We start from the raw sequence: 22,849 nt of genomic DNA, 5'->3' as shown, positions 1-22,849 counted from the left end.
TGAGCATAGTTTTGTATCTTAGGATTTGATTTTGACTTAGATTCACAATTAGTCCTCTTTGAGTATCAATTTTTAATAATTTGAGATAATTTTTACTTAAATCTATTGTTGACTCTCTTCTAAAGATGGCTATATTATTTATTTATCTTATTTACTTTGATTTGAGGTTTTTATGCTCCTGCAAAGTAAATAGAAGTCTCTTCTATAAAAGGAGCATTAAGACTAAATGTTTTATTACCTTTCTATCATTTTCTTTTCTTTCTTTTTCTACTATATCTTTCTATTAGGTTCTATTATAATAATATCTATATTTTTATTTTTTACCATATAGTTATATTACTACAAACATCTATCCTCTTTGAACTTATGCATGCTCTTATTTACACCATATAAACCATGAAAAAAATCCTATTAACCTATACAAAATGTGAATTTGTGAGGTTGGCATTAAATCTACAAAGAATTAAGCAAGAGCCAAAATATTTAAAAAGAGATCCAATGCATCAATCTTAATCAATTACATGGTTTGATTAATTCAAGGTTTCATTTTTAATCTTAATCTACAAATGATTGATTGTATATAATTCCTCATGTTCATATGAAATTGTTGTGCTTACCAATGCACAACTTCTTCCTTGGAGATATTGATGCGCTTGTTGCATGAGAATCTTTATTTCATTGTTAGCAACTATGGCTGCTATTTCAACTGCCACTAACTTTTTTACTTCAATATATTCATGACATAAAAAGTAAATTGGAATTACTGGACTAATATACCTTTTAAGAAGATACTTGGAAATTTTACAATTGTGTGTCCTTGATGGTCCATCCAAGCTATTATGCATTGAATATGCTAATATACTTTGTGGTTTTTGCCTTGTAGTTGTTTAGTTTAATTTGGATATACATATAGAATTTTTTTAAATTGTATGATTGATTGATTAATTATTTTTGTAATTATCTTTTCTTCTTTCTACTTGTTTTCAGGTGTCAGAGGTTCAATTGCAACCGTGAGTGGTCTGACGACGCAAAATCATCTGCAGATCCCTCCCGTGACATGCGGACTCGTTGTTTCGAAAAGTACACCCCAGGGGTCCAAAAGGTAGAGCCTGACATTGAACTTTCCACGCTGTGTTCGTTATACCTTTTTCTTCCTGCAAATTTCACCAACGATAACATCAATTTCCAGTGACTTTGTGTTTGCCTTTCTGCACTGAAAATTGGACTCAATTTTGCATGACATTCACATGCTTTCGTCACACTGAAGAAAGTTCTGATCAAGAACTTTTATTCCTGGCAGTTATATTGTACTGCATGCGTGATGAGAACGATAGGAGCAGTGTAACAACATCAGTGTCAATTACGACGGCCATATATTGCAGTAATGAACTAAAGCAACGCATGAAGCTGCACCGATTGAGGTAACGGAAGCATAGTCTGCCTCAACAATTGCGGTCAATCGCAGAAAAGAAAACAACAGAACATCGTCCACTTTAATGAAGAGCAATCCCTCGCCTGGCAATTTGTAGTGCTGCTCAAACTGGACATTTCATTCTACCACACAAGTCAGTAGAAAGGCCGTGTGAACCGTAGGAATGTGCTCAAGGTGGCAAATGGAATATCGACACTAGTACATTTTGATACTTCAAAAACCTCGAGACGAATTTGGGATATGTATCAAAGTGATATGAGGATTAACCGTATCACAGGTATTGGGGAGAAATAATACATGATGGTAGCTCAGGCAAGCAAGACAGCTCAAGGCTACCGTTACCAAGAATCTAGCCTATAATGCTGTTGTACAGATGCTGTACCTCTGAGGCTCACAAAACCGATCAGTTTTGATCACGGCCAAGATCACTAATAAAATAAAGTACGCAGTACGAAATACGTACAATCGGCAAGCCAAACGGCGTCTACTGAAACTGTGGTAGTGTGACGAGAAGGTCGAAGATCTAAGCAAAGACCACAGTTCATAGTTTCTTAACGGCTGCATGAATCTCCACAATGGAGTATGGCCGATGTTCTGCACACCCATGAAACATTTTCTTATGGCTTGAAGACCTGCTCAAGAATGATAAGCTTAATCCTACGAGATACCGACAGTAAAGCGATTTCTTACCAACGTGAAGAATACCTCCTGGTCCGCCATATCAGTAAAATTGTGTACTAGGCCGTGTACAGAGACCTTTGGTTGGTTGGTTTTCTCTGCGGCCGAGGTGCGGTACAGACCCTTGGCCCAGCTGCCAGCAATTCTGGTGGTGTAACGCTCTTTGATGGAGTTGTATTTACTGGGTAACGGGGCGGTGAGATATTCTTAACTGGTCGGGGTGGAGATGGCCGAGGTGGAGAGAATCTCTTGGACAAACAATCACTCTCTTGAGAAGCTGCTGGCGCAAGAAATTCTACAACAGGCATCGTCTCAGAGATACTCTGTAACACCGGCTTCCACATGGTCCTACGACGTCTTCGCGCCCTCCTGAGATAGAATTCCTGCCTCCTTGAAACATGAATCCCTAATTCAGATCTGGCAGCACTCTTTAAAATGGCATGAACCTCGTCTGTCATGGCTGGTGCAGGTTCTGGAATTTTATCAGAATGTGGGGATAGAGATGAATCCAGCAGCTCCCCATAGTGCCCAGGCAGCCTGAGCGATTGTAAACAGTGACGGAAGAAGACGAGTTTGAGGTGCTTCGGTGGTCTGTCTATTGCAAGGTGATGATGTGGACTTCGGGGCGCCCCTGCGCTCTTGAAGGATTCGAGCTGCATCGTAGCCGCGTGCAAATCAAATACTTTGCGCGACTGCGTGTTGCTTGTATGTGAAGGACTTCGCAATTCTCTTCCTTGAACCCCATGTCTTGGAAAACGAGGCAAGATTCTCGACCCTCTGTACGCTTTCTTTGGCTCCAGGAATGGCTGGGCATTCGGCGAAGCGCAAACGAAGTACGTAAATCCTTTCTCAAGCTGCTCATCTTCTGCCATACGATTCGTAAGTGTGTACGGGGTGCACCCGCAAACAAAGTAATCTGGATTACCTAGGAGCAGCTCATACACGCTGCAAGTTCTGCTCAAATTGTCGACGTGACCGTCAGGATAAACAACCCGCACGCAATCATCCTCGGGCGTAATGCAAGAAAACATGATGCGCCCCATACTTTCCCAAGTATATAGCAAGCAGAGACTATTATTTCCAATGTGTACAAAATAAACAATCGCGTAGAGAGAAAATGTTGACCTAGTCAGTCAGAGTACTTAAGACGCCGACTCAAACCCAGGACCAGAGTAGATCTAGTTTCGGTCCCTCTGAAAACAACACAAAAAAAACATCCCGTACTTGCTGGAAATTGGTATTAATGTGAGCAAATTCCTCCAGTTACAAGCAAATCCAACACTGTGATGCAATTGAATGTCGAAGGATTTTGTTCACAAGACACCAGTTAGTCATGTGAACTCCGACATCAAGGGTCTGGACCTACGCTGCAGTTGCACAGCGTACAGACACTTCGGAAAGGGGCACTCTATCAATTGGTTGATTGAGAACAATGCAGAGGTAAAAACGTGAGGTTGGGTTATCCTCGAAAGGGGACATCATTTCGTCCCCAACAAAATTCACATAACTAGAGCCGTGCGTGTCTTAAACACACAAGGGCCTACAACATAAAGACGCGTCAAAAGTATCCTCACAAACAACTGATAAGGCGAGGCCTCTCAGTCAAATTGACAAATCGCTGCTAACCTCCGACGAAACTAGTGATCGACCAACTACTTGCACTGTTCACAAAAGAAGGGGAAGAAGGAGAATGAGAAGAAAAGGCGCCTGCTGTTCCCTGGCTACCAATCTTGCCTACTCCAACTGAGACAGACTAAGCTCACTCCACACGAAACCGAGTGACTCCGATGCACCTATCAAAATGAGGAGCGACAGAGCCACAAGGCTTGCCCGTGTAACACGATCCGAATATAAATGTGCCCTTCTGGCCGCACCATAACCGTGTATACCTCGTGCACAGCAATTATACCAGACGTAGCCTTGAACGATTAAACAGGGATCATCGAGCGAGCTCGCCAAGTCCACCGCGGGGGTCAGACATGGGGCTGGATGCCCAAAACTTAAGGAGATGACACTGTCCTCGAGGCATTTCTACCTAAGAAACTAGAAAGCTCCAAACCACCCCAGCCGAGGAACAACTCATCCTAAGAGGCGAAGGAGCTGCTTTCCCTCTGAGTAAACCACAGAGGGAGCAAAGGTGAAAAAGCAGCCGCTGATTACCCGTGCTAAAGAAAGCCGCCACGTCCAGCTCACGGGCGACCATCAATCCCGACTCCACCCATTTTCCCAAAAACCATCTCCCCTCTGTCACCCAACATCTGGGTCTTCATCTGTAGATCTCTAATTTCAGTTAAAACAAATGGGTCTTCATCTGTCCGCCAGTTTATCGGCAACATGAGACTGGTGCGGCAATTCGAAGCCAAAGAAACATCCAACTTAGCGAAACGGGATCTTACTCCTGGGGGAAGTCTGAGGTAATTATAAACAAGGGTTTCCTTTATCATTTTTTTCCCCCTTTTTCGCTTTCGCATTCCGGACACCGATTGGCGTAATCTAAATGCGGCACATCGCGAGAGCTTTCGGCCTTCGAAATACAGCCATGGAAGCTCACAGATCTCGCATACGATGGCAATGCGGCTCCCCGCACAAGTGACCTAGATTGCAAATTCGGCGAAATAGCATGAATCTGACAGCCCAGAGGATTTCAGCTCCGATTGCTTCTCCACCCTCCCACCCCCGCCATTGGGTGGACGGCAGATCCACCAATCCGCCTCATCAAGGCGTTCATCGGCTACGCCGTTCAAATTCAAATCTGCTGAGCTGGCCCAGCCCTGTCACGGATGGCGACAGCATTCAAAGTCCAGCACCATCGTCACCCTTTCCTGGCCTACTCGTCGCTACTACAACACGTCGCAGCTTAGTTGGCACTGGGAACACCACGAGAACACTGAGAGGGAACGCCCCTCGGGAACCGGAACGTCGTTCGCTTCCGAACTCTCGTTGGATGATGGATCCTAAGGTGGATGAATTTGGGAGAGCATGTTGATATTTCCTCCGTTTAGTCAACAATGTGCAGTTGTTTGAATGATTTTCCACTTAAATTACAAGTCCCCTTAATCAGGACTATATATTTTAATAGAAATTTAATCCAAATATAGAGTTTTGTAAAAATATCTTCTTTCCAAGTAAAGGACTTCTAAGGATCTTAATTTTAGAAATTGAATGTTAATTTTTATAAAATAGAAGTAGCTCAATCTTAAATGTAACAAGTTTGGTGGCAACCCCAAAATCAATGGAGAATGAATTCAGGTGTTTGGAGTTGACACACAGCATAGTAATTGTTAATATTAAGGTTGATTTCTTTCCTTCCAAGTGATAATTGCTACACCTTTATGCCATAAAAGTCAAATAAACATAATCTCTTTGTACAAACAAAGATTGGATAAAATATATTTCAACTATTTATTTATTTATTTATTTATTTATTTATACTATGGAGAGTATTTTATTTTTTTGCTACTAAATCAATAGTAGTATTATTGTTTTGATATAACTTTTTGTTAAGTTTGGAGAATATGTTATGAATTCTCCACTAATAATCCAAATATAATTGATGATCAAAGACCAATTTATTAACTAAAAATAAAATAAATTAATTTCAATAATTTTTTTATTGGTTTTATTTTTTTAATATTTTTAATAATTTTTAATAAGCCTTTTATTTGATTCTCATTATCCTCTAAATCTTGCTCAAGCAAATTTTTTTTTCAAAGTATAAAATTTCATACTGAATGCCTATACAATTATTTAATTATTTTGTGAGATGAAGTATAAAAAATCGGCTATTTTCTTTGATTCCAACATATTATGCAAAAATTTAGAATATGGTATAAAAAAATTAATAATCTAATTTATTATCTAATCCAATCAATGAATTTTGGAAAGATAATATCATAATGAAGTATATTTTTTTCAATAGATTGAAAAATAAATGTAGAAGAAATTCTACACAAAGCTACAAAATAGTAGAATGTAATCTGTGGATATTACTTCTTTTGTACTAAGTTGAGACATTGGTCTTTTACATAGATTTTTAATACATTTAAGATTATTTGAATAAAAAATTGAAATTTTATAAAATTTTAGAAAATATTAGTTAAAAAAATTAAAGATTCTATTAAAAGAAATAATTTTATATAATATTAAAAAGACATATGAGAACTGAATCAAAAAAAACTTATATATATATATATATATATATATGTAAATTTTAAATTTTTTTTTTTTACATTTTAGATCATATACTCAAGTTATGGTTTGGAGTGAGTGATTGTTAAGCACATGAATTACAACTGAATCAAAAAAAACTTACATAGATTTCATTTCTTTCACTTGTATTATTGTTGTTCCTCTTGGTTTTTGCAAATTGCTTACTTCACTTCACACTACCAATTATAAGCAACTCTTAATTGATGCCATCTTATAATTGGAGTTGAGGAGTGAAATTTACATTCATAATGCATTGGGCACTTGGAAAATGGAAGAAAAACCTTAAAACCTACTTGGGTATTGGTCGACCTCCTACTCTAATTTGAATATTGAACTTCCAATGCCAATATCTCTTTTTCAAACCATTCAATTATTTTCAGATTTTATATATGTGTAGTAAATCAAGTCTATTAATGTCATATATAAATTTCACTTTAATCCAACTAATAGATTATTGAACATCTTAGAAATCCTAATTGCCTCTCAAAGTCCAATTTTTGAGACCTCAACTTACTTCAAATTCAATAACCTTTAATTCAACTATTTGATCAAGCTCAAACTTATAGTATATTTTTTAGAAAAATATTTTTATAAATCCTCAAAATTTAAACTGTAAATCTACTACCAAACTCATGAAATTTTCTAAAATATAATATCTTTTTTATTTTATAAATTTTAAAATTACTTAAAATAATAATAACTTTGTAAAGCTTTTATAAAGTCATCACATACTCAAATCACTCAAAATCAATACTTAAAAAAATCCAATCAAGTCTCCTCTCAAATTCTATTATTTGATTTGTAAAAAAATTCCAAAGTTGCCATAGGTGTTTGATTTTGTGCCTCGTGGTTTGATTTCCACTTAGATTCATAACCAATCCTCTCTAGATATCAAATTTTACTCTTTTGAATTAATTGTTGCTAAAATTAATTTTTAACTTCTTTCTATATATGCTTATATTCTTTATTTTTCTAATCTATCTTATTTTGCCTTATTTCTGGCCTTATAAAATAAGTAAAAGCTTACTTTGTAAAAATATAGCATTTATACTTTTAGTTTTATTTTTTTTGGACTATTGTCTATTTTCTAAGATAATTTCTTCCAATATTTGAAATAATATCTTTTATATTACAATAATTTCTTTACTTTTTTTTTATCTATTATTCATGTTATATCATGATAGCATCACATAGTTAGCTTGTTCTACAAGCTACTAACACAAGATTAGGTTGTTGACTAAGTTTTTAATCTATCAATCAACTATAAACACATGTAAAATCAAATCAACATCTATGAAGCTTCTAAGAAGTATCTCTAGAAAATATTATGAAAAAAATCTATTTTTATTTACTTGTATTTAATCTTATAGATAAAAATTTGAATAAATATGTATACCTCTGACATTAATCCCTTTCTCCCTTCTTCTAGGGACAAGTTCCACAAGGAGTAGTCAACATATATTGAAGAAATCCAAGATGTGGCAAATTAATTTTAAAATATATTTTAATATTTATTTTCTTTTCAGATGATTGATAAGTCTTTTCAGCTATCAATAGTGTTTCATATTAGAACAAAAAGACCACCTTGTTATTTAATTATTGTTCAGGCCTTTGTAACTTCTTTCAAATAAAACAATTGGAATAACATCAAAAATCATTCCTACCTCTAATAACATCACCAAACATCAATAGTCTCTTCCAAGGTTGTGATACCAAACACATTGTTGCATTACATGAATTCTTGCTTGAGAATGCTTCAAGCACCTAGTTGTAAAAGATAAGTAGAAATGCAACAACAATCCTACTAAATCTCATAGAATCTTAAATAAACTTTAAATAAACCTTAATAATCCTAATAAAACTTTGATCAATTCAAAATAAATTTAAAAGAAGTTATAAAAGAAATAAAAAGAAGTTAAAAATTAATTTCAAAGAAAAAAAACAAAAAATCTTAAAGAAATATTAAAAATAGAAATTTTAATTAAATCTTAATTAATATTTAAATCAAATTCTAATTAAAATCTTAATTAAATTTTAATCAAATCTTAGGTCAAATCTTAATGAAATCCTAATAAAATCTTAAATCCTAGATAAATCTTATACAAATTCTAATAAACACTTAATTAAGTTCTAAATCAAACCTTTAGAAAATTCTAATCCTAACCAAATTCTAGACCAAATCTTAAGTCCTAACAAAACCATGGACAAATCCTAAATCAAAACCTATAGTAAAATTGAATCTCAAAAATTAATAATGAAATTATTAATATCAATTCAAATTTTGCACACTTCTTTATATCTTAATTAGAAACAAAGTCAAGAAAAATGAAATTGATTGCACTTATCAATAGAGAAAAATATAAGATGATCCAATCAAGCATTGGATAATGTTGTACTCTAACTTAAATGTAAAAATTCTAGCACCAATACCTCCTTCTTAAACTATTGAAATGCTTTCAAATTTCACTTAAATATTAAAAATCAAGTCTAGTATCTACAAAAAAAAAAAAATCACTTCAAAGCTTGCTATAGATCTCAAATATATTCATTGATTTCTACACTCTGATTTCTAAGACCTCGATCTACAAAAACCTTCACATATTTTGATCTGATTATTTGATTGACATGAAAATTTGTATGCACATTTTTAACTAGCATATCCAAAATTCACTTATATTTATAATACAAAGCTCAAGAAATCCTCAAATTTGTAAACATATTATTTTTTCAAAATCTAAACCAACCAAGAACATTATTAAATTTTGAACATCCATCAAAAATTCAATGTATATTCAATTGATATAAAAAAAATACCAAAAATTCTCTTTTCAAGTGTGCTTTCAAATTCTACTCTTCAATCTACTAAAAAAATTTAAATTCACTAAGTGGTTCTTATTTTATACCTTAGAACTTGATTTTGAGCTAAGTTGACAATTGGTCTTCTTTGCATATCAATTTTTGGTAATTTGATATAAGTTTTGCTTTATCTTATTTTTAATTCTTTTATAAACATGCATGTATGAATTTCTTATCTCATATATCTTGATTGGATTCATTCATGTCCCTACAAAATAAATAGAAGTTCTTTTTATAAAAAAGTAGCATTAAGATTAAATCTTTTATTACCTTTTTATCTTTTATCTTTATGTTAAGATCTTCTATAATAACATCCATATTTTTATATTTTATTATATAGTCATTTTATCACATGACATCTACTTCCTCTAAACTTGTGCATCCTCTAGTATGCACCAAATAATTCAAATCTTATTTGATTCATATTATATTCTCCATGTCTTCATCCATATCTTCTACATTTTTTTTTTTTTTTTGTAATTCAAATCATCTTTTTACTGTGAAAGATTTATATCTTTAATAAGGTATCTTATATTTATTTCTATTTGTCTTTGTTTGAATATCTTAACTCACTTCTTTGTAATTGGTATTTTTAACCTTATTCCATCTAGTTCTTGAATAAGTTACATTTTCATATATGGTTGTTACCACATACAATCCAAACCATTGTTAAAAAAAATTCCTTAAAATACTATATGGATTGTTCAAACTATTATCATAGATCAAAATCCAATTATTTTTTTTAATTGCCTTAGGTCTCAATTGATGTTGCTTATGAAACCATATCTTATTTTATAACTTTGTTATTTTTAACCTTTCTAATGCTATATGTAAATCTTCTAATCTCAACTCAAGTTATTGAAATCTAATAGTTAAAAGTTTCTCTCTTATTAATTCACATTCTAAGTAAGTACTTTCTCTTTAATTGGAATAATAGGTTTTTGACGTGTAATGAGTTTAATAAGCATATACCTTATTATCAAACAGTAAGTTGTTTGATCAACCCACAATACAAATGACAAAAGTTGAAGTTGTTATGTTGTAACATGACTAAATGGAGAAAGTAGATAATATGGATCTTATTATAGAAGAATCAAGTTAAAATATAAATTAAAAAAATATAGTTAAAAATTAAGAAGATATTAAATTTTTAGAAGTAATGCTATCTTTTTAAAAAAGTGACTTCTACTTACTTTGTTGGACCATAAATAAGGCAAAATAATGTAGATTATAAAAATAAACGATACAAGCATTTAAAAGAAGAAGTTAAGACCTTGAGGCACAAAATTGAGCACCCATGATAACTTGGGGGTTCTTTTGCATATCAAAGAATAGAGTTTAATAGCAGACTAGATAAGATTTTTATAGGCATTTTTTTTTGTGTGATTTGGATTTGTAATGACTTTGTAAGAGCTTTACAAAATCAAGTTTGTTTTTGGATGACTTGGATTTTTTGAAATAAAATAGGATTGATTTTTTGGGTGATTTCAAGAGTTTTACAATAGATCTATAGGTGAAATTTTATAGGTTAATAGTTATATTTGTACTCAATATGTATTGCAAATTTTAGCTTGTTTTAATAGTTGAATTTAAGATTATTGAGGTTTGAGTAGGTCAAGGTCTCAAAAAGAAGAATTTTAGGTCTAATAAGGGTTTTTAAGATTTCTTGCAATCTACTAGTTGGATTAGAATGAAATTTATAAGTAAAAATAGTAGAATTATTTTTATATATATATGAAAATTTTGAAATCAATCAAATGGTGAAAAAGAGAGATATTGGCTTTGGAAGATTGGCATTAATGTTGGAGGAGGAGACCTCAACACGTTTTTGAAGTTATTGTCTATTTGGTAATTCTGATCTTTTTCAAATTTTTTGTACTTTTTGTCAACTCAATTATTAAGAAGTGCACAAATTTTCAATTAAGATCGACAGTTCATTCATTAGTTATTGAAGTTTAAATATGTTATAGGAATTACTAGGATTTGGTTAGGTTTGATTAGGATTTGATTTAGAATTTAGGGTTTGATTGGGATTTGATTTAGAATTTAGGATTTTATTAGGATTTATTTAGGATTTAAGATTTAATTATTTTTTGGTCTAAAGTTTGAATGAAGTTTTCAAGGACAGGAACTTGATAAAAAAAAATTCAGACAAATGAGCCTTCACTCAAAGAAAGGTAACAAAATATAAATAAACAAGTATGTATATTGAAAGAGAAATTGGAATGACTATTGCCAAAAGACAAGAAAATTAGAGACCCTTGAAACTAGACTAGAAGCAAGAAAGGAGTTGACAAGAGTGAAGAAGGCTTCACTCTTGTCTCTATATATACTATCCAACTAGAAACTACGTGGCGACATTCTATAGGACCTCCAATATATGTTGACTTTGTAGGACACATGCCTTGACTTACAAGGCAAGTTTTTCTACATGTGGGCCACATAGTTAGCTTGATCTTCAAGCTAATAACATGTGTGGCACATGGCTAATTTGTTGACCACGTTTCTAATCCAAAAAGTCAATTAAAGACACCTATGAGGTCAAAGCAGCATCGATGAAGCTTCTATATTAAATATTATAGAATTAACTTACTTTTATCTACTTTTACTTACTTCCACTTATTTGTATATGTAATTACTAGCTTATATGAGTATGTCTGTGACATTACCCCCCCTTCTAGGGATGAATTCTATGAGGAGCGGTCATCATATGTTGAGAAAATCTATGATGTGACGAATTGTATTCGCCACATACTGTAATCTTTGTTTTCTTCAAAGATGATTGATAGGGCCTTTCAACCATCGGTAGTGTCCCATACTAGGGTGGGAAGACCACCCAGTTATTTGATCATTGTTGAGGCTTTCAAAACTTCCTTCGAATAGAACATTTGAAACACCATCAGGAGTTGTTCCTACCTCTAGCAAAATCACCAAATATTGGGAGTCCCTTCCCAAATTGTGATATCAAACGCGTTGTATCTCACCATCTATTTGAGGAAGAACATGTTGTTCTTGAAGATCTTCATCTCGATTACATCGTCTTGAAGGTTGTGACAATCGTAATGTTTGATCTGGCAGGTCAACAAATGAAGGCTCTTAAGTCGAATCTGCTCGTTGTTGGTTCTCCATCTCCTGAGCGTCACAACTACAAAGAAGCTATGAACAAGGATTGAAAGTAGAATGTTATCTTGCCTAGATGTTGTTTCTTTTATAAAGAAGGTTTTTATCTTGATTTTGATGGATGTTGTCAATAAAAAGCCTCCACCGCCTTTGCTACATTTACAAGATTCTTTATTGGCTCCCACATGCATTCACTAATATCATATCTGCACCAATGGACAAGATATTCTAATTTATTTCGGCACCGCCTTGAATCTAAGACTTCTTCTATTTCAAATTCTTCATTATTGTCCACTTCTATAAGAAGAGGTGGAGCTTGTCATCTTCTTGGTATGTCTACTATCTTGTATGGTTTAAGAAGAGACACGTGGAATACTGGATGGATTTTCATTGATTTCGATAGATGTAAATGATATGTAACTGGATTAATTTGTATAAAAATAGAAAATAGTCTAAGTCTTCGATAGTCCAATTTGTCACAAGGACGAGTGGTCTTGATATTGCCACGAAGTAGCCATACCTTATCACCCAAGAGGAATGGTGGTTGTTCGTTTCGCTGACATCCGTATTGATATTTTGTTGTTCTTGAGCCTCAGTTAACTACGCCTTCATCGTTGCATGTAGCCCTGATAAATGAATCGTCAAATCTTTTGCAGCAGGATTATCAACTTTTAAAAAGTCCAAAGTATCAAGTCATGGATGATAACCATAATTAGCAAAGAAAGGTGTTTGTTTTGTAGAAGAATGTACCGTGTTATTGTAAGCAAACTCTGCTAATGGCAAAAGAGTTGTCCAATCATCTTGTTGGTAGTTAATAGTACATCTTAAATATTACTCCAAAACTTGATTAACATGCTCCATTTGTCCATCAGTTTGAGGATGGAATACCGAAGATAGTTTTATATCTTTTTTTTAGAATCTTGAAAAGAGTTTGCCAAAATCTTGATACAAATTGAGTTCCCCTATCTGATATAATATCCTTGGGTAATCCATGATAGCAATAGATATTGTCAAGAAAGAGCTTAGGTGTTTCTTCACCTGTGATAGATTTTGTACATGGTACAAAATGTGCCATCTTGATAAAACGATCTACTATCACGAATATAGAGTTATAAGAACCTGAGATTGGAAGATCCATGATGAAGTCCATAGAAATAGAAGACCATGGTTGTTCTGGAATGGGTAATAGCTGAAGAAGTCTAAAAGGTCGATGACGAAGAGTTTTTGATCTTGAGCAAATATCACATGATTGTACAAAATCTTTGACTACCTTCCACATTTGAGGCCACTAAAAATCCTTAGATATCAGCTCCAAAGTCTTATTATATCCAAAATATCCTACTGCTTGGAAGTCGTGACAAGCTTGAAGAATACGTAAACGTGCTTCTCCTTCTGGAATATATAGGCGTCCTTTGAAATAGAGTAGGTTGTTCTTCAACTCGAATTTAGAGGGATCATGAGATTTAGAAGAATTATTCTTGATATCATGAATAAGAGGGTCTGAAGACATACTTAACTGGACTTTCTTAAGAAAAGTTAAATCATTAGTCATTGTTGATTTTATTACTCGAAGATGAAATTGCTTCAGTGTCGGGGTAGAGAGAGTTTGCCTCAAGAAAATGCTGGGCTTTTGGTTGTCACTAATTATTCAATCAAGCTTGAAAATAAGGGAAGCCCTATGTTTATATATAATTTTTCTCTTTTTGAGTAATTACACCAAATACACAATCCTCAAGTAATCCACAACTTCCAAAATATGATAAAATCTTCTAAATCCTTGTTTATTCTTATGTGGAGATTTTTCCGAACTTCAACACCTCATATCTCTTAATCCGACCGTCCAAACAAACTCTAATTTTACATAAGATATTGATGTATTCTTATTAACTTCTACAAAAATTTTCAATTACAAATTCATTGCAGATCTTGAGATATCTTGAAATCTCTAACAGCCGCTTCAAACCCTTATCTTTATACATCCGCATGCAATTTTCTTCATATCTCAAAAAATATAAGCTCAAATGCCACGAAATTTATATATATAGCTTCTTAATACAAAATTTTACATTTTCCAAAAAGTTTGAGCCAAAAATTCGTCCAAAAACTCAAGTTATGGCTTCAACCATTATTACAAACAAACCCGCTTACTTACTGCTTTTGATTTGAAAGTGTCGCTTTCAACTCCTTACAACTCCTTTATATGAACTCCAAAAGCAATAATTCTTTCATAAAAGATGTAGGCCTTGAAATCGCCGTTCCAGTCGCACCTTCCGATCTTCAAAAGTTGTTGTAAAACTCCTCGTATTCTCAAAAGAGTAACAGTATGTCTTAAATAAACACCTTAACTTCAAACAATTATAACTTTTCACCCTAACTCCAAATCCTCTAATTTTTGTATACAAATTGTTCTCTAAACCCTAAACTTTATAACCCTATGTCACGGACATACATATAATTACCTATATGAATAGATAAAAGTATGTAAAAGTAGGTTAATTGTGTAATATCTTCTAGAGAAGCTTCTTAGAAGCTTCATAGACGCTGCTTTGACTTTATAGGAGTCTATAGTTGACTTTTAGGTTAGAAACTTGGTCAACAAGTTAGCCATGTGCCACGCATGTTGGAAGCTTAAAGAACAAGCTAACTACGTGGTCTATCCATAGAAAACTTGCCTTGCAAGCAAAGGCATGTGGCCTAGAAAGTCAACATATATTGGAGGTCTTATAGAACATCGCCACGTGGCTTCTAGTTAGATAGTATATATAGAGGCAAGAGTGAAGCCCTCTTCACTCTTGTCAACTCCTTTCTTGCTTCTAGTCTAGTTTCAAGGATCTCTAGTTTTCTTGTATTTTGGCAATAGCCATTCCAGTTTCTTTCTTAATATACATATTTCTATTTTGTCCTATTTCTTTTTGAGAAAAGTCTCACTTACTCTTTAGCTTTCATGGAGTTCTTGTCCCTGACAGATTGACAAGAGTACACTTACAATATCAGAGCTTTGTCTTTTCTTGATTAAGAGTGGATTACCCCTTTTTCTTGATAAGACATAAGCGCATTAGAAGTTGCGGATTACCCTCTTTTAAACTGATATTGTTCTTAGTATTTTCTTTGTTATCAATTCCTCTCTTCTATTTGTTTTGAGCGTTGTTAGACATCTTCTCTTTTCTAAGTGCTACTATGGCAGAGCTTGTTGAAATGAAGAGTGCAATGGCACAGATGCAAGAACAATTGAGGGAGTTAATGCTTGCGATGCATCAACTCAATTTACCACCACAAGGAGCAACAAGAATGGTAGGAAGTGAAGATATAGAGATGATTGGGGCTGCTTCAACATCTGCACCAAACCATGTCCCTTCTCCCAGAATGGAACACCCTTCGAGTGTTAGAGAACCGAGAGTTGCCTTGCCCGAGAAGTTTGATGGTACCAGATCCAAGTTTCGAGGATTCATCAATCAGGTCCAACTAGTGATTGAACTTCAACCCCAGAGCTATCCAACTCCAGGGTCACAAGTAAGATTCATTGGTACACTTCTTTCAGGTTCAGCATTGTCATGGTTTTCATCTTTTCTTGAACGACGAGATCCAATATTGGATAATCTGGAGGCTTTTTTGGCGGAGTTTCGATCCATGTTTGGAGAACATGATGCAATTCGTGTTGCAACCAACAAGATCCGTATTTTGCGACAAGGCAATCGATCAGTAACATTATATGCTTCGCAATTTCGACAACTTGCAACTGATATCAAGTGGGATGATGCCGCACTTGTGAGTCAATTTCTCTACGGATTACAATATGAGGTAAAGAAATTAATGCTTAATTTACCTGATCCTCAAACATTGAGTCAAGCAATTGACTTTGCTATGAAGTGCGACAATCGACTTTTTGAATTTCGATCCGAGAGTCGCACAAGTGGGCCTCAACGTTACTACAATTCAATGGCAACACCGACGTCTCCTCAACACATACCTTCGGAAGTAGAGGATATGCAAATTGATGCGGTACGTTTCAAACCTCTTACTGAGCAAGAAAAGTCTCGTCGTCGACAAGAAGGATTGTGCTTATATCGTGGAGAATCTAAGCACACTGCTCAACATTGTCCAAAGAAGCGACGTAACTACAAAATGAGGAGTACGGCTGTCAAAGAAGACAGTATGTCGGAAAACGAGTACGTCCAGCTACAATAGGGACCGTGCGGCTGGAATCTTGTACAACTTCTAATAAAGGTCCTATCCTCTCCTCAAAACCATCTCCTTGTTTTATAATAGATGTGCGTTTAGGACCTAATAATTGCAAAGCCTCTGCCTTGGTAGATTCAGGAGCCTCATCTTCTTTTTTAGATGAAGAATTTGCTAGATGTCATAGAATATCATTAATACAAAAAACTAAACCTGTACACGTAGAAGTCATAGATGGTCGTCCGTTGTCTTCTGGAGATGTAACTCACGAAACACTTCCTGTAGATGTAGTAATAAATGGTCATAGTAGTTGCGTAATTTTTAATATAATTAGATCTCCCTCTAATCCAGTAATTTTAGGCTTATCATGGTTAGAAAAGTATAATCCTTGAATAGATTGGATTTCTCGTAAACTTGATTTTCCTCAGAGCATTAGTAACAGTTCTATTAACCAAGTAAAAAACCATGAGTCTAGTATAGTAAAACTCACACCTATAGGTGCAAAAGCATTTATACACGCAGCAAAAGAAGGATCAACTTTTGCTATTTATGCTGCACCTATTTCTGAAAGCGTAAAGACTTCAAGTGGCATTCCAAGTCAATATCAGGATTATCAAGACGTTTTTGAGAAAAAGAATGCAGATATTCTTCCTGAGCATCGCCCATACGATTGTTCAATCGATCTCAAGGAAGGAACTCAGCCACCATTTGGACCAATTTACAGTTTATCGCAAGATGAGTTGGCTGAACTCAAGACATATATTGACGAGAATTTAGCGAAGAATTTCATACGCCATTCAAAATCTCCAGCAGGAGCTCCAATTTTATTTGTAAAGAAAAAAGATGGATCTTTACGAATGTGTGTTGACTATCGAGGACTCAACAAGATCACAATCAAGAACAGGTATCCATTACCTTTGATATCAGGACTCCTTCACCAGTTAAATCAAGCTAAGATCTATACAAAAATAGATCTAAGAGGAGCATATAATCTAGTACGGATCAAAGAAGGAGATGAATGGAAGACTGCGTTTCGAACCAGGTACGGGCATTTTGAATATAATGTCATGCCTTTTGGACTCACGAATGCACCAGCTGCTTTTCAACATCTCATGAATGATGTATTTCGTGAATTCTTAGACAATTTTGTCGTCTGCTACCTAGACGATATCCTGATTTATTCTAAGAATGTTGAAGAACATGAAATACATGTTCGTCAAGTATTACAAAAACTCAGAGATGCAGGATTGTACGCCAAGATGGAAAAGTGTGTATTTCACACTACTCAAGTTGATTTTTTAGGATACATCATTTCAAATGATGGTCTCATGATGGATTCTAAGAAAGTCCAAACAATCATGGATTGGAAGATTCCAAAGACTGTGAGAGATGTCTAATGTTTCTTGAGATTTGCCAATTACTATCGGATCTTCATCAAAGATTTCTTACGAGTTGCAGCTCCACTTACACGCTTGACTAGTAAAGATAAATTCCAATGGAATCAAGAAGCGGAAGCAGCATTTGAAGCCTTGAAGACATCGTTTGTCTCTGCACCAGTCTTATATCGTGTTGACTTTTCCAAGGCATTTTTTATGGAAACAGATGCATCAAATTTTGCCTTGGGTGCAGTTTTATAACAAATGGGAACAGATGACAAACTTCATCCGATAGCTTTTCATTCAAGAAAATTCTCAGCAGCCGAGATCAATTATGAAATCCACGATAAAGAACTTCTTGCAATCGTGGATTCTTTTCAAGAATGGCGTCATTATCTAAAAGGTGCTTCTAGTCCAGTCACTGTGTATACAGATCACAAGAACCTCGAGTATTTCATGTCAGCACGCGTGTTGAATCGTCGTCAAGCTCGTTGGAGTATGTCTTTGTCAAGATTCGACTTCATTATCACTTATCGGCCAGGAAAACAACAAGGTTTGTCCGATGCCCTGTCTAGACGTTCTTATTTTGTACCAAAAGAAGGAGATGCAGCTTTTGAGCAACAAAGAACGGTCCTCTTGAAACCGGAGCAATTTCATCTCCGAGCAGTGAAATCAACATTGACTGTTGATTCAACTTTTCTCAAGCAAATCCAGTCCAGTATGTCCTCAGACCCTCTTGTTCATGATATCGAGAATAATTCTTCCAAGTCTCATGATTCTTCTAAGTTCGAGTTCAAGAATAATCTATTATATTTTGAAAGACGCCTATATGTTTCAGAAGGAAAAGCACGTTTGCATGTTCTTCAAGCACGTCATGACTTTCCAGCAGCAGGGCACTTTGGATATAATAAGACTCTGGAACTCATATCAAGAGATTTTTGGTGGCCACAAATGTAGAAGTCAGTCAAAGACTTTGTACAATCATGTGATATTTGTTCAAGATCAAAAATTCCTCGACATCGACCTTACGGACTTCTTCAGCCATTACCTATACCAGAACAACCATGGTCTTTTGTTTCTATGGATTTCATCACAGATCTTCCAAACTCAAGATGTTATGATTCTATATTTGTGATAGTAGATCGTTTCACCAAGATGGCACATTTTATGCCATGTACAAAATCTATCACAGGTGAAGAAACAGCTAAGCTTTTCATTGATAATATCTATCGCTATCATGGATTACCTAAAGATATCATATCGGATAGGGGAACTCAATTTGTGTCGAGATTCTGGAGGACTCTTTTCAAGATTTTAAAAGTGGACATAAAGCTATCTTCAGCTTTCCATCCTCAAACTGATGGACAAACAGAGCGCGTAAACCAAGTCTTGGAACAGTATTTAAGGTGTACCATCAACTACCAACAAGATGATTGGACAAACCTTCTGCCATTGGCAGAGTTTGCTTATAATAATACAGTACATTCCTCCACGCAACAAACACCTTTCTTTGCCAATTATGGCTATCATCCACGACTTGATACTTTTGATTTTTCAAAAGTTGATAATCCTGCAGCAGAAGATATGGCAAATCGGTTGTCAGAGTTACATGCAATAATGAAGGCGCAGTTGAAGAAAGCTCAAGAACGACAAAAGATAAATGCAGATGTATATCGTAAAGAGCAACCACAAATCAACGTGGGTGATAAGGTATGGCTACTTCGTCGCAATATCAAGACCACTCGACCTTGTGACAAATTGGACTATCGTAGGCTTGGCCCCTTTTCTGTTTCTGAACAGATCAACCCAGTTGCATATCGGTTACATCTACCGGAGTCAATGAAGATCCATCCTGTATTCCACGTGTCTCTTCTTGAACCATATAAGACAGTGGATATACAAGGAAGAAGACAAATGCCACCGCCTCCTATAGAAGTAGATAATAATGAAGAATTTGAGGTGGAAGAGATATTAGACTCAAGGCGGCGCCGAAATAAGCTGGAATATCTTGTTCATTGGTGCGGATATGATATTAGTGAGCGCACATGGGAGCCATCCAGGAATCTAGCAAATGCATCAGCTAAAGTCAAAGTTTTTCATCAACGACATCCATCAAAACCAAGATGAAAACCTCTCTTATAAAAGAGACAAGATTGAGGCAAGATAACATTCAATTTCCTATCCTTGTTTGTAACTTCTTTGCATTTTGTGACGCTAATTAGATGGAGAGCCAACAACCAGCGGATTCAACTCAAGAACCTTCGTTTGCTGACTTACCGGATGAAACATTGCGATTGTCACAACCTTCAAAGACGACGCAACCGAAATGAAGACCCTCAAGAACGACATGTTCTTCCTCGAATAGATGGTGAGATACAACGCGTTTGGTATCACGACCTTGGAAGAGATTCTCGATGTTTGGTGATATTATTGGAGATAGGAACGACTCCTGATGGTGTTTCAAATGTATTATTTGAAGGAAGTTATGAAGGCCTCAACAGTGATCAAATAACAGGGTGGTCTTCTCGCCCTGGAATGGGACACTATCGATGGCTAAGAGGACCCATCAACTATCTTCGAAGAGAACAAAGATCAGAGTATGTAGCAAATACAATTCGCCGCATATTAGATTTTCTCAATATATAATCACCGCTCCTCGTGGAACTCGTCCCTAGAAGGGGGGGTAATGTCACGGACATACATATAATTACCTATATGAATAGATAAAAGTATGTAAAAGTAGGTTAATTGTGTAATATCTTCTAGAGAAGCTTCTTAGAAGCTTCATAGACGCTGCTTTGACTTTATAGGAGTCTATAGTTGACTTTTAGGTTAGAAACTTGGTCAACAAGTTAGCCATGTGCCACGCATGTTGGAAGCTTAAAGAACAAGCTAACTACGTGGTCTATCCATAGAAAACTTGCCTTGCAAGCAAAGGCATGTGGCCTAGAAAGTCAACATATATTGGAGGTCTTATAGAACATCGCCACGTGGCTTCTAGTTAGATAGTATATATAGAGGCAAGAGTGAAGCCCTCTTCACTCTTGTCAACTCCTTTCTTGCTTCTAGTCTAGTTTCAAGGGTCTCTAGTTTTCTTGTATTTTGGCAATAGCCATTCCAGTTTCTTTCTTAATATACATATTTCTATTTTGTCCTATTTCTTTTTGAGAAAAGTCTCACTTACTCTTTAGCTTTCATCGAGTTCTTGTTCCTGACACCCTAGCTTCTAATCTCCGAATGCCCCTTTTGATGTCGCCAAAATCCTTCTTAAAGTCGCCGACAGCCTCTTCAAAGCCCATTGGGCATGGTATTCGACCAATAGGGATGAAGTTTTCCATTCCTTGCCTTCATCCGACCATGCCTTGCTTTCATCCCTCCCAATTAGCTTCCTACTAGTTTAGATTTTCATCCTTAGGTTTCTACCTTTTCCCAAGGTTTCATACTAAACATTTAGGACCTATATATATATATATATATATATATATATATATGTCAAAATCAAAAGAAATAAATAAACAAAGTAAAGTTTCTTATACCAACTCCTTTTAATTTAATCTACTAGCCACTCTAACATACATCTAGATTTATCAACATATAATATGTTTTAGTTAATTTTTACATACTGTAAGCATTTACAGTATGACATCCACCCCCTCCAAACTTGTACATCTTTCGGTATGTGCCACATGTTACTCTTCTTCATCTTCTTGGTCTAAATATTAACAAGTTATATATGATTTTGTAAATAAAAGAACATCTTGATACCTATTTTTTTACCAATATTAATCTTTGAGTTTAGCAAAAGTAGTTCAAATTCTCCTATGGCCTACCTATAAACTATTTTAAAATCCTTTTAATAGTTTTTGTTATTCTTCTTTATTTCCTATCACTCATTGTAGCATACTAATTCCTTTCTTTGATCTCTTTAATAATAATCTTTTTTGAAGCAAAAATCCATGTGCCTTTTTTCTTATTTATTTAAATTTTTTTATAGACTAATTTTTTTTTAGTTAAGGTATGCAAATAATAATAAATTTTCAATAATTCTCCTTTATTAAGTTCTTTAAAAAATAACTTGTCTTCCTAGCTAAGATTTGATATTGAACAAAATTTTGATCCTATATTATTAATGTCTTCAACTATCTCACCTTCTCTTTTATATTTGGCTTGAGACAACGTGTTCACTACCAAATTGTCACTTTGAGCAACATGTCCAAACTTTGGATTTAATGATTTTATATAAGCAATCCATCTTAATATTGTAATATCTGGTGTTGAATAATTAGTAATCATTCTAAGTAATAAAAAGTAATTTATTTCAATTACTACCATTACACCAATTAAATAATCTTTTTTAGATTCTATAGTTGAAATAACTCCTGATAATTCTCTTTTGACTTACAAATATGCATGTTGACGAGTACTTAAAATTTTAGGTCTAAATCAAATTGCAAATCTATATTTACTTAAATCATCTTAATCCATAGCCCATTCAATAGTAATTAGACTAGCATCTATAGTAATTATTACTTATCTATTACACTCATAATCTATTCTTTTTAAAATTGGAGGTGTCAACAATAATACCTTTAATTTTTACATTACTTTAGTATGCTTTTTTTTTCCATTTAAATTGGCAATCCTTGTATAATAATTCATACAATATATCTATTATATGAGAATAATGAAGAATCCATATATAATAAAATATACTTAAAAATTTACGTACTTGTGTTAAAAAGTTATATGTATCTTTCATCTTTTCAATTTCATCAAATTTATTTTGATTGAATTTTCTCCCATAAAATCCACACAAATGTCCAAAAATAATAATTTTTTGTATTCCAAATGTAGAATTTGCTTTCAAAAGTGTAAGATAAACTTTTTCAAGTCAAATTAAAATCTTTTCACAATCTTATATATCATCAATAACATACTAATAATACCTCCTTTCATCTGAATTCTCATCTTTTTTTTCGTTTTTTACATCCTTTGATAGAAA

At 34.3% G+C, this 22,849-nt stretch overlaps 1 protein-coding gene across 2 annotated transcripts; it reads right to left on the bottom strand.

Annotated features, from left to right (window-relative positions):
• Nucleotides 1-750: 750 nt before the first annotated feature.
• LOC112290028 (uncharacterized) lies at nucleotides 751-4,099 on the bottom strand. Of its 2 annotated transcripts, none has more exons than XM_024535909.3 (2): nucleotides 2,123-3,713; nucleotides 751-1,154 (listed from the first exon to the last, which is right to left on the bottom strand). In XM_024535909.3, the coding sequence occupies exon 1, from the start codon at nucleotides 3,151-3,153 to the stop codon at nucleotides 2,170-2,172; it is 984 nt and encodes a 327-aa protein (XP_024391677.1). In that variant the 5' UTR covers nucleotides 3,154-3,713; the 3' UTR covers nucleotides 751-1,154; nucleotides 2,123-2,169. The 2 variants fall into 2 exon arrangements, with proteins under 2 accessions (XP_024391677.1, XP_024391676.1); XM_024535908.3 differs by lacking the exon at nucleotides 751-1,154 and adding an exon at nucleotides 1,674-2,026 and having other exon boundaries at nucleotides 2,123-4,099.
• Between the last annotated feature and the right edge of the window lie 18,750 nt (nucleotides 4,100-22,849).

This window comes from Physcomitrium patens, chromosome 12 (genome assembly GCF_059467195.1).
Source record: "Physcomitrium patens ecotype Gransden chromosome 12, ASM5946719v1, whole genome shotgun sequence".
Lineage (NCBI taxonomy): Eukaryota > Viridiplantae > Streptophyta > Bryopsida > Funariales > Funariaceae > Physcomitrium > Physcomitrium patens.
Note: the sequence above shows the minus strand (reverse complement) of the source record. Positions and strands in the feature narration are given on the sequence as shown.

Coding starts and splice junctions, on each gene's coding strand:
- LOC112290028 (XM_024535908.3), bottom strand. CDS start 3,153: ATGGGGCGCATCATGTTTTCTTGCATTACGCCCGAGGATGATTGCGTG.